A 12,260-nucleotide genomic window follows, 5' to 3' on the forward strand; every position below is an offset into this window, starting at 1 on the left:
CTCCAGAGTTCCACTGTGGAGATGGGAGAACCTTCCAGAAGGACAACGATCTCTGCAGCACTTCACCAATCAGACCTTTATAGTAAAGTGGCCATACGGAAGACACTCCTCAGTAAAAGGCACATGACAGCCTGTTTGGAGTTTTCCAGAAGGCACCTAAAGGACTCTGACCATGAGAAACAAGATTCTCTGTTTCAAGACAGACCATCTCCCCAAATACAGGTGTGCCAAGCTTGTAGCGTCATACCCAAGAAGACTCGAGTCTGTAATCGCTGCCAAAGGTGCTTCAACAAAGTACTGAGTAAAGGGTCTGAATACTTACGTAAATGTGATTTCATTTTTTAAAATTTTTATTAATTAACAAATCTCTCCTCCTTCTATCCGCCTCTCTTCTTTTCCCCCTCTCTCTCTTCTCTCACCCCCCTCTCTCTTTTTCTCCCTTCTCTCTCACCCTCTCTTAGACTGAGGTTGTGAGCGAACAAGGGAGAGTGTGTGTGTGTGAGAGAGAGAGACTGAAAGAGTGGTCGTCATGGCAGCTGAGGCGCAGAGACAGCGGTCTCTGTCCACGTCAGGAGACTCGCTCTACCTGGTGCTGGGGATAGACAAGAATGCCTCGCCGGAGGACATCAAGAAGTCCTACAGGTAACACTATACCAGGACATCAAGAAGTCCTACAGGTAACACTATACACCACTATACACCACTATACCAGGACATCAAGAAGTCCTACAGGTAACACTATACACCACTATACCAGGACATCAAGAAGTCCTACAGGTAACACTATACACCACTATACCAGGACATCAAGAAGTCCTACAGGTAACACTATACACCACTATACCAGGACATCAAGAAGTCCTACAGGTAACACTATACACCACTATACCAGGACATCAAGAAGTCCTACAGGTAACACTATACACCACTATACCAGGACATCAAGAAGTCCTACAGGTAACACTATACCAGGACATCAAGAAGTCCTACAGGTAACACTATACACCACTATACCAGGACATCAAGATGTCCTACAGGTAACATTATACCAGGACATCAAGATGTCCTACAGGTAACACTATACCAGGACATCAAGAAGTCCTACAGGTAACACTATACCAGGACATCAAGAAGTCCTACAGGTAACACTATACCAGGACATCAAGAAGTCCTACAGGTAACACTATACACCACTATACCAGGACATCAAGAAGTCCTACAGGTAACACTATACACCACTATACCAGGACATCAAGAAGTCCTACAGGTAACACTATACACCACTATACCAGGACATCAAGAAGTCCTACAGGTAACACTATACACCACTATACCAGGACATCAAGAAGTCCTACAGGTAACACTATACACCACTATACCAGGACATCAAGAAGTCCTACAGGTAACACTATACACCACTATACCAGGACATCAAGAAGTCCTACAGGTAACACTATACAACACACATACCAGGACATCAAGAAGTCCTACAGGTAACACTATACAACACTATACCAGGACATCAAGAAGTCCTACAGGTAACACTATACACCACTATACCAGGACATCAAGAAGTCCTACAGGTAACACTATACACCACTATACCAGGACATCAAGAAGTCCTACAGGTAACACTATACACCACTATACCAGGACATCAAGAAGTCCTACAGGTAACACTATACACCACTATACCAGGACATCAAGAAGTCCTACAGGTAACACTATACACCACTATACCAGGACATCAAGAAGTCCTACAGGTAACACTATACACCACTATACCAGGACATCAAGAAGTCCTACAGGTAACACTATACACCACTATACCAGGACATCAAGAAGTCCTACAGGTAACACTATACACCACTATACCAGGACATCAAGAAGTCCTACAGGTAACACTATACACCACTATACCAGGACATCAAGAAGTCCTACAGGTAACACTATACACCACTATACCAGGACATCAAGAAGTCCTACAGGTAACACTATACACCACTATACCAGGACATCAAGAAGTCCTACAGGTAACACTATACACCACTATACCAGGACATCAAGAAGTCCTACAGGTAACACTATACACCACTATACCAGGACATCAAGAAGTCCTACAGGTAACACTATACACCACTATACCAGGACATCAAGAAGTCCTACAGGTAACACTATACACCACTATACCAGGACATCAAGAAGTCCTACAGGTAACACTATACACCACTATACCAGGACATCAAGAAGTCCTACAGGTAACACTATACACCACTATACCAGGACATCAAGAAGTCCTACAGGTAACACTATACACTACTACACCAGGACACGACACGCTATTAGTAGACAACACCTGAACTCTTCCTGGTCCTGGGGGGGTCATCAAATCAAGTGTATTTATAAAGCCCTTCTTACATCAGCTGATATATCAAAGTGCTGTACAGAAACTCAGCCTAAAACCCCAAACAGCAAGTAATACAGGTGTAGAAGCACGGTGGCTAGGAAAAACACCATAGAAAGACCAAAACCTAGGAAGAAACCTAGAGAGGAACCAGGCTCTGAGGGGTGGCCAGTCCTCTTCTGGCTGTTCCGGGTGGAGATTATAACAGAACATGGCCAAGATGTTCAAATGTTCATAAATGACCAGCATGGTCAAATAAAAATAATCACAGTGGTTGTAGAGGGTGCAGCAAGTCAGCACCTCAGGAGTAAATGTCAGTTGGCTTTTCATATTCAGAGTATCTCTACCGCTCCTGCTGTCTCTAGAGAGTTGAAAACAGCAGGTCTAGGACAGGTAGCACGTCCGGTAAACAGGTCAGGGTTCCATAGCCGCAGGCAGAACAGTTGAAACTGGAGCAGCAGCACGGCCAGGTGAACTGGGGACAGCAAGGAGTCATCATGTCAGGTAGTCCTGAGGCATGGTCCTAGGGCTCAGGTCCTCCGAGAGAGAGAAAGATAGAAAGAAAGAAAGAGAGAGAGAATTAGAGAGAGCATACTTAAATTCACACAGGATACTGGATAGGACAGGAGAAGTATTCCAGATATAACAAACTGACCCTAGCCCCCGACACAAACTACTGCAGCATAAATACTGGAAGCTGAGACAGCAGGGGTCAGGAGACACTGTGGCTCCACTGAGGACACCCCCGGACAGGGCCAAACAGGAAGGATATAACCCCACCCACTTTTCCAAAGCACAGACCCCACACCACTAGAGGGATATCTTCAAGCACCAACTTACCATCCTGAGACAAGGCCGAGTATAGGAAGATCTCTGCCACGGCACCCGGGGGGGGGGGGTGCCAACCCAGACAGGAAGATCACATCAGTGACTCAACCCACTCAAGTGACGCACCCCTCCTAGGGACGGCATGGAAGAGCACCAGTAAGCCAGTGACTCAGCCGCTGTAATAGGGTTAGAGGCAGAGAATCCCATTGGAAAGAGGGGAACCGGCCAGGCAGAGACAGCAAGGGTGGTTCGTTGCTCCAGAGCCTTTCCGTTCACCTTCCCACTCCTGGGCCAGACTACACTCAATCATATGACCCACTGAAGAGATGAGTCTTCAGTAAAGACTTAAAAGGTCGAGACAGAGTCTGCGTCTCTCACATGGCTAGGCAGACCATTCCATAAAATGGGTCAATTGTGCACCGCCCCATGGGTCTCCCGGTCGTGGCAGGCTGCGACAGAGCCTGGACTCGAACCCAGAATCTCTCGTGGCACAGCTAGCACTGCAATGCAGGGTCTTAGATCACTGCACCACTCGGGAGGCCTCTCTCCTCCTCTTGGGTGTCAGCTCAGCTGTAATGGAGCCAGTTGTAGACACTAAATCACACTCCTGAATCCCACCGGGCAGAACCTCAACGGTGGCAGTCATAAAGTAATTGTCTGACTAATGTAGCAGACTGGGTTTTTGGTCTAGAAGCTCATTTGATGTAGGTAATGCGACCATGAGGAGGGAGTGACTTCCTATTATCACTGTCCACTAGACTTCCTGTTATCATTGTTCACTATGAGACACTGTCCAATAGACTTCCTATTATCACTGTTCACTATGAGACACAGTCCACTAGACTTCCTGTTATCACTGCCCACTATGAGACACTGTCCACTAGACTTCCTGTTATCACTGTTCACTATGAGACACTGTCCACTAGACTTCCTGTTATCACTGTCCACTAGACTTCCTGTTATCACTGTCCACTAGACTTCCTGTTATCACTGTCCACTAGACTTCCTGTTATCACTGTCCACTAGACTTCCTGTTATCACTGTCCACTAGACTTCCTGTTATCACTGTCCACTAGACTTCCTGTTATCACTGTCCACTAGACTTCCTGTTATCACTGTCCACTAGACTTCCTGTTATCACTGTCCACTAGACTTCCTGTTATCACTGTCCACTAGACTTCCTGTTATCACTGCCCACTAGACTTCCTGTTATCACTGCCCACTAGACTTCCTGTTATCACTGCCCACTAGACTTCCTGTTATCACTGTCCACTAGACTTCCTGTTATCACTGTCCACTAGACTTCCTGTTATCACTGCCCACTAGACTTCCTGTTATCACTGCCCACTAGACTTCCTGTTATCACTGCCCACTAGACTTCCTGTTATCACTGTCCACTAGACTTCCTGTCCACTAGAGGGCAACAGAGATGTGGTGCATGGGGGCTGAACATTGAAATAAGGGACAGAAGTGATTGTTTTACGTTTGGCTGAAACACTTTAAATTCTATTTGTTTCGTCATTCTGTCATTGTCTTTCTCATAACCACACCTGTTCTCCGTCCAATCAGGAAACTGGCCCTGAAGTTCCACCCAGACAAGAACCCAGACAACCCCGAGGCTGCTGATAAGTTTAAGGAAATCAACAGCGCCCACGCCATCCTGAACGACTGTACCAAGAGGAACATCTATGACAAGTACGGATCCCTGGGACTCTACGTGGCCGAGCAGTTTGGAGAGGAGAACGTCAACACCTACTTTGTCCTCTCCTCCTGGTGGGCTAAGGTAAGACAACCTATCTGTGTGTGTGGTGGTGGTGGGCTAAGGTAAGACAACCTATCTGTGTGTGTGGTGGTGGTGGGCTAAGGTAAGACAACCTATCTGTGTGTGTGTGGTGGTGGGCTAAGGTAAGACAACCTATCTGTGTGTGTGGTGGTGGTGGGCTAAGGTAAGACAACGTATCTGTGAGTGTGGGGAGGGGGGGGGTGTTGTGTGTGTGTGTGTGGTGGTGGGCGGAATGGTGTGTGTGTGTGTGTGTGTGTGGTGGTGGGCGGAATGGTGTGTGTGTGTGTGTGCCTCTGTCAAGAAAGTGGAGTCAATGAGGGGGTCGTCCACGCTAGTTAGACCCTCAGCTTAGAAAGCCAAATGATACCCCAGTAAATGTAGTGATGGACGTGGGGGTTATGATTAGTCACCGGTAAAATTCACCTCTCAAAGATCAATTTTTATTTATTTTTTAAAGTCATCAGTTTGTGCATCTCACCTCTGACCTCTCTCTGACGGTCTCCTCTGTCTGCAGGGCCTGTTCATCTTCTGTGGCTTGGCGACTGGCTGCTACTTCTGCTGCTGTCTGTGCTGCTGCTGTAACTGCTGCTGTGGGAAGTGTAAACCGCGGCCTCCCATGGACCAGGAACCAGAGTTCTACGTCTCCCCTGAAGACCTGGAGGCACAGATGCAGTCTGACGAGAGAGGTGAGGAGTTTAATCAATCAACCAATAGAACTAGAGCTAAGAGAGGTGAGGAGTTTAATCAATCAACCAATAGAACTAGAGGTAAAAGAGGTGAGGAGTTTAATCAATCAACCAATAGAACTAGAGCTAAGAGAGGTGAGGAGTTTAATCAATCAACCAATAGAACTAGAGGTAAGAGAGGTGAGGAGTTTAATCAATCAACCAATAGAACTAGAGCTAAGAGAGGTGAGGAGTTTAATCAATCAACCAATAGAACTAGAGGTAAGAGAGGTGAGGTGTTTAATCAATCAATATAACTAGAGGTAGGAGAGGTGAGTTTAATCAATCAATCAATAGAACTAGAGGTAAGAGAGGTGAGGAGTTTAATCAATCAATCAATCAATCAATAGAACTAGAGGTAAGAGAGGTGAGGAGTTTAATCAATCAATCAATAGAACTAGAGGTAAGAGGTGAGGAGTTTAATCAATCAACCAATAGAACTAGAGCTAAGAGAGGTGAGGAGTTTAATCAATCAACCAATAGAACTAGAGGTAAGAGAGGTGAGGTGTTTAATCAATCAATCAATCAATATAACTAGAGGTAGGAGAGGTGAGGAGTTTAATCAATCAATCAATCAATATAACTAGAGGTAGGAGAGGTGAGGAGTTTAATCAATCAATCAATCAATAGAACTAGAGGTAAGAGAGGTGAGGAGTTTAATCAATCAACCAATAGAACTAGAGCTAAGAGAGGTGAGGAGTTTAATCAATCAACCAATAGAACTAGAGGTAAGAGAGGTGAGGTGTTTAATCAATCAATCAATCAATATAACTAGAGGTAAGAGAGGTGAGGAGTTTAATCAATCAACCAATAGAACTAGAGCTAAGAGAGGTGAGGAGTTTAATCAATCAACCAATAGAACTAGAGGTAAGAGAGGTGAGGTGTTTAATCAATCAATCAATATAACTAGAGGTAGGAGAGGTGAGGAGTTTAATCAATCAATCAATCAATAGAACTAGAGGTAAGAGAGGTGAGGAGTTTAATCAATCAACCAATAGAACTAGAGGTAAGAGAGGTGAGGAGTTTAATCAATCAATAGAACTAGAGGTAAGAGAGGTGAGGAGTTTAATCAATCAATCAATAGAACTAGAGGTAAGAGAGGTGAGGAGTTTAATCAATCTATGTTTTAATTAGTGGATTTTCACTTGGTTAAATGAAGGGAAGGATAGAGAGGATTTGATCCCAGGCAGGGAACTGGTCGTTAGGACAGTTTAACTGGCCAGTCCAACCTGGTCGTTAGGACAGTTTAACTGGCCAGTCCAACCTGGTCGTTAGGACAGTTTAACTGGCCAGTCCAACCTGGTCGTTAGGACAGTTTAACTGGCCAGTCCAACCTGGTCGTTAGGACAGTTTAACTGGCCAGTCCAACCTGGTCGTTAGGACAGTTTAACTGGCCAGTCCAACCTGGTCGTTAGGACAGTTTAACTGGCCAGTCCAACCTGGTCGTTAGGACAGTTTAACTGGCCAGTCCAACCTGGTCGTTAGGACAGTTTAACTGGCCAGTCCAACCTGGTCGTTAGGACAGTTTAACTGGCCAGTCCAACCTGGTCGTTAGGACAGTTTAACTGGCCAGTCCAACCTGGTCGTTAGGACAGTTTAACTGGCCAGTCCAACCTGGTCGTTAGGACAGTTTAACTGGCCAGTCCAACCTGGTCGTTAGGACAGATTCACTGGCCAGTCCAACCTGGTCGTTAGGACAGATTCACTGGCCAGTCCCCTGTAACTTGGTCATTATAGTTGAACTCTGGTCAGCCCAACCTGGGCCTGTGGGTTGGTCATGTGGTTGAAGCTGCCACCAATCACACAGTTATTTAGATTTGTAACATCTGTGTGCGTGTTGTTCCCCCCCCAGACGTTGGTGGGGACCCCATCATGATGCAGCCGTCTGGAACAGAGACCACCAGGCTGACGTCAGACAACCACTCCTCCTACCGGACCGACACCGGATACAACTAAGCCCCCTGTACCACGACACCGGATACAACTAAGCCCCCTGTACCCCGACACCGGATACAACTAAGCCCCCTGTACCCCGACACCGGATACAACTAAGCCCCCTGTACCCCGACACCGGATACAACTAAGCCCCTGTACCCGACACCGGATACAACTAAACCCCCTGTACCCCGACACCGGATACAACTAAACCCCCTGTACCCGACACCGGATACAACTAAACCCCTGTACCCTCTACACCGGATACAACTAAACCCCCTGTAACCCGACACCGGATACAACTAAACCCCCTGTACCCCGACACCGGATACAACTAAACCCCTGTACCCGACACCGGATACAACTAAGCCCCCTGTACCCCGACACCGGATACAACTAAGCCCCCTGTACCCCGACACCGGATACAACTAAACCCCCTGTACCCCGACACCGGATACAACTAAACCCCCTGTACCCCGACACCGGATACAACTAAACCCCCTGTACCCCGACACCGGATACAACTAAACCCCCCCGGATACAACTAAGCCCCCTGTACCCCGACACCGGATACAACTAAACCCCCTGTACCCCGACACCGGATACAACTAAACCCCTGTACCCCGACACCGGATACAACTAAACCCCTGTACCCCGACACCGGATACAACTAAACCCCCTGTACCCCGACACGGATACAACTAAACCCCTGTACCCCGACACCGGATACAACTAAACCCCTGTACCCCGACACCGGATACAACTAAACCCCTGTACCCCGACACCGGATACAACTAAACCCCCTGTACCCCGACACCGGATACAACTAAACCCCCTGTACCCTCTACACCGGATACAACTAAACCCCTGTACCCTCTACACCGGATACAACTAAACCCCTGTACCCTCTACACCGGATACAACTAAGCCCCCTGTACCCCCACCGGATACAACCCTCGGATACAACTAAGCCCCCTGTACCCCGACACCGGATACAACTAAACCCCCTGTACCCCGACACCGGATACAACTAAACCCCCTACCCCGACACCGGATACAACTAAACCCCTGTACCCCGGATACAACTAAACCCCTGTACCCCGACACCGGATACAACTAAACCCCTGTACCCTCTACACCGGATACAACTAAACCCCCTGTACCCTCTACACCGGATACAACTAAACCCCCTGTACCCTCTACACCGGATACAACTAAACCCCTGTACCCTCTACACCGGATACAACTAAGCCCCCTGTACCCCGACACCGGATACAACTAAGCCCCCTGTACCCCGACACCGGATACAACTAAACCCCCTGTACGACACCGGATACAACTAAACCCCCTGTACCCCTACCCTCTACACCGGATACAACTAAACCCCTGTACCCCTACCCTCTACACCGGATACAACTAAACCCCTGTACCCCTACCCTCTACACCGGATACAACTAAACCCCCTGTACCCCTACACCAGATACAACTAAACCCCCTGTACCCCTACCCTCTACACCGGATACAACTAAACCCCCTGTACCCCTACCCTCTACACCGGATACAACTAAACCCCTGTACCCCTACCCTCTACACCGGATACAACTAAACCCCTGTACCCCTACTCTCTACACCGGATACAACTAAACCCCTGTACCCCTACCCTCTACACCGGATACAACTAAACCCCCTGTACCCCTACCCTCTACACCGGATACAACTAAACCCCCTGTACCCCTACCCTCTACACCGGATACAACTAAACCCCCTGTACCCCTACTCTCTACACCGGATACAACTAAACCCCTGTACCCCTACTCTCTACACCGGATACAACTAAACCCCCTGTACCCCTACCCTCTACACCAGATACAACTAAACCCCCTGTACCCCTACTCTCTTCACCGGATACAACTAAACCCCCTGTACCCCTACACCAGATACAACTAAACCCCCTGTACCCCTACACCGGATACAACTAAACCCCCTGTACCCCTACACCGGATACAACTAAACCCCTGTACCCCTACCCTCTACACCGGATACAACTAAACCCCTGTACCCCTACTCTCTACACCGGATACAACTAACCTCCCTGTACCTCTACTCTCTTCACCGGCTACACCCCTATCCTGCCCCTGAGAAGGAGAGTAGAGGACACAAGAGAGAGAGGAAGATGGCAAGGAGGATGAGGAGGTCACATATCTTTGTGCTCCATCTGACAGATTGAGATTTTTTTTTTTCATGAAAGAAATGCAAAGTAATATACAGTGGGGAGAACTAGTATTTGATAACCTGCAGAATCGGCCGCGTTTCCTATTTACGAAGCATGTAGAGGTCTGTCATTTTTATCACAGGTACACCTCAACTGTATATATACTCATATAAATAAAATGCAAATGAATTACTTTTTAAAAAAAACATACAATGTGATTTTCTGGATTTTTGTTTAAGATTCAGTCTCTCACAGTTGAAGTGTACCTTTGATAAAAATTACAGACCTCTACATGCCTTGTAAGTAGGAAAACCTGCAAAATCAGCAGTGTATCAAATACTTGTTCTCCCCACTGTGTGTGTGTGTGTATATATATATATATATATATATATATGGTACTGTAGAACTAAGGAATGAAGACGCCGAAGTTCTGCGCATTACCTTGGAAAAAATGGAGGACAAGGCAGAGCCGAGTCTCTTTGCGGAGGTCATTTTTCTAAGCTGGTGTACTGAACGTCGGCGTCTATCCCGCTTATACCACAGTTACCAAAGAGAACAATACTAAAGCACACATTTATCGGTAGGAAAAACCATTTTTTGTCAATTATTTTTTTTTTTATAAGAGAATTCATGCTTTCTCATCTTTTGGTTGCTAGAGACGTGGCCCAGTCGGTCGTTCAATACTGTCCTTCTCATCTCTTACTTGTGAACTAGCCAACTAGCTACGGCTAACACAGTCACCACGTCGGCAGCCAGAATAACAGCAAAGTAGCTGGATTTTTGCATTTTTGTTTAAGCTGTTTCCTAGTGACATTCATTTGGATAATGAGCTGATGACCCCCCCCCCCCCCCCCCCCCCCAAAAAAAACCAAACCATCCTGGCATAGTGCCTTCTCATCATTACGAGGAGATCACATTGCATAGCAAACACTAACGCTAGGCTAGACGCTAAATAGTTTGTTGCTAGCAAACCTGCTAATATGACAACCTAACTCAAACATATCAATTGCTGAAAACAGCTGGACAAACTCGAAATGTCACGTGGCAGGATTTGAAAGCATATAGCGCCCATTTGCGTTACGACTACCGACAGTAGGGGACCGGAGAAATCCGTGTTCATCACACACCACGTTGGGTCATCAGATACTCCAAAAGAAAATGTCGAGAGCATCAAACAAACAAAAAGATAAATCAATTGTCTACCTAGATAGACCTGCGTTTGTGTTGTTGTTGATTTCTGTAACTGTGTAGTGTGGGCTGCATGTGTGTCGGTGCTTAATTGCGTTATGGTTACAAAGTGAGCCCCGTTATCTTTCCCAACTGTTCCATTTATATCTGGGTTTTAATGTCCGGTCTAGATTGTCCTTCTAGCTAATCAGAGACGAGTATTCAACAATGCAACAACGTGTCTGTTCGTCTCTTAGAAGGGTTTTAATATCTGTTTCCACCTTGTCTGTCTGGGTTGGAGTTCAGAGAAAATGTTATTTATTTTTAGACTTGTTTCTGACTCAGAAAGCAGGAAGTACATCCTTCAAAGCAGGAAGTTAAATGTGAAATTATTGCTTTTGAAAGAAAATTCCCCTATATTTTGGACAATCATGGCAGGCAGCTGAGGCAGAGCTGTGTCCTTTGTTCCTCATAGACAATACTTGGTCTTCTGTGTTGTTGTTATTTGTAAACTCAGGTTCCCTTTTTATCTAATATTAGGTTGTGGTTGAAGTTCTGATAACATTCGGGTATCAAAAATATGCAAAAAATAGAGAAAATCGGAAACTACTTTTTCACGGTCATCCAAACTTTACACTTACACCACTCGAACATCGAGAAGATTCAAATACTGCTCGTTTTTATTTCTCCCTGAAACGTGACTTTTTTTCGTCCTCATGCTAAGCTAGCAGTAGCCACAGTATCTTCTGGCAAATTACACCTACTTCTACTTTTATTGTGGACACAATATAGTGTGGACAGTAGAATGATTTCCATTCATTTCTCTGAGAACAATATCTTCATTTAACTCCATGTCATCAGGCGGATGCTGTCCCTCTTCCTCTACTTTCTCCTCCTCTTCCTCACTTCTTCCACTCCTCTGCTCTGGCTCTGTGTGTTTTCTCTCCAATACTACTACTACTACTACTACTACCACCACTGCTACAACCTCAACGCGCACACGTGTGTGTGTGTACACACTACAGTGTGTGTGTGTGTTAGTGTACTCCAAATGCCTCCCTCTCTGAACCTGGTACTACCACAAATCTATTTTTAACTGCTTGTGTTTTAGTTTTCAGATTTGCTGTGAGGACGTCATGTTAAATGTAACTGGTGTATGTATGTATGGTTGTGTGTGTGTGTGTGTGGTGTGTGTGTGTGTGTGTA

The 12,260-nt window shown here is 46.2% G+C and overlaps 1 protein-coding gene across 1 annotated transcript in view; it reads left to right on the top strand.

The window, feature by feature from the left end:
• Nucleotides 1–7,821, top strand: part of LOC124019413 (dnaJ homolog subfamily C member 5-like) — a 27,067-nt gene extending 19,246 nt beyond the window's left edge. Inside the window, exons 2-5 of the mRNA XM_046334748.1 lie at nt 462–642; nt 4,802–5,015; nt 5,530–5,701; nt 7,593–7,821. Of these exons, the coding sequence (XP_046190704.1) occupies nt 530–642; nt 4,802–5,015; nt 5,530–5,701; nt 7,593–7,696 (603 nt within the window). The 5' untranslated portion in view covers nt 462–529 and the 3' untranslated portion in view covers nt 7,697–7,821. The remainder of the gene's footprint in view (nt 1–461; nt 643–4,801; nt 5,016–5,529; nt 5,702–7,592) is intronic.
• Nucleotides 7,822–12,260: the final 4,439 nt, after the last annotated feature.

This window comes from Oncorhynchus gorbuscha, unplaced genomic scaffold (assembly GCF_021184085.1).
Source record: "Oncorhynchus gorbuscha isolate QuinsamMale2020 ecotype Even-year unplaced genomic scaffold, OgorEven_v1.0 Un_scaffold_909, whole genome shotgun sequence".
Taxonomy (NCBI): Eukaryota; Metazoa; Chordata; class Actinopteri; order Salmoniformes; family Salmonidae; genus Oncorhynchus; species Oncorhynchus gorbuscha.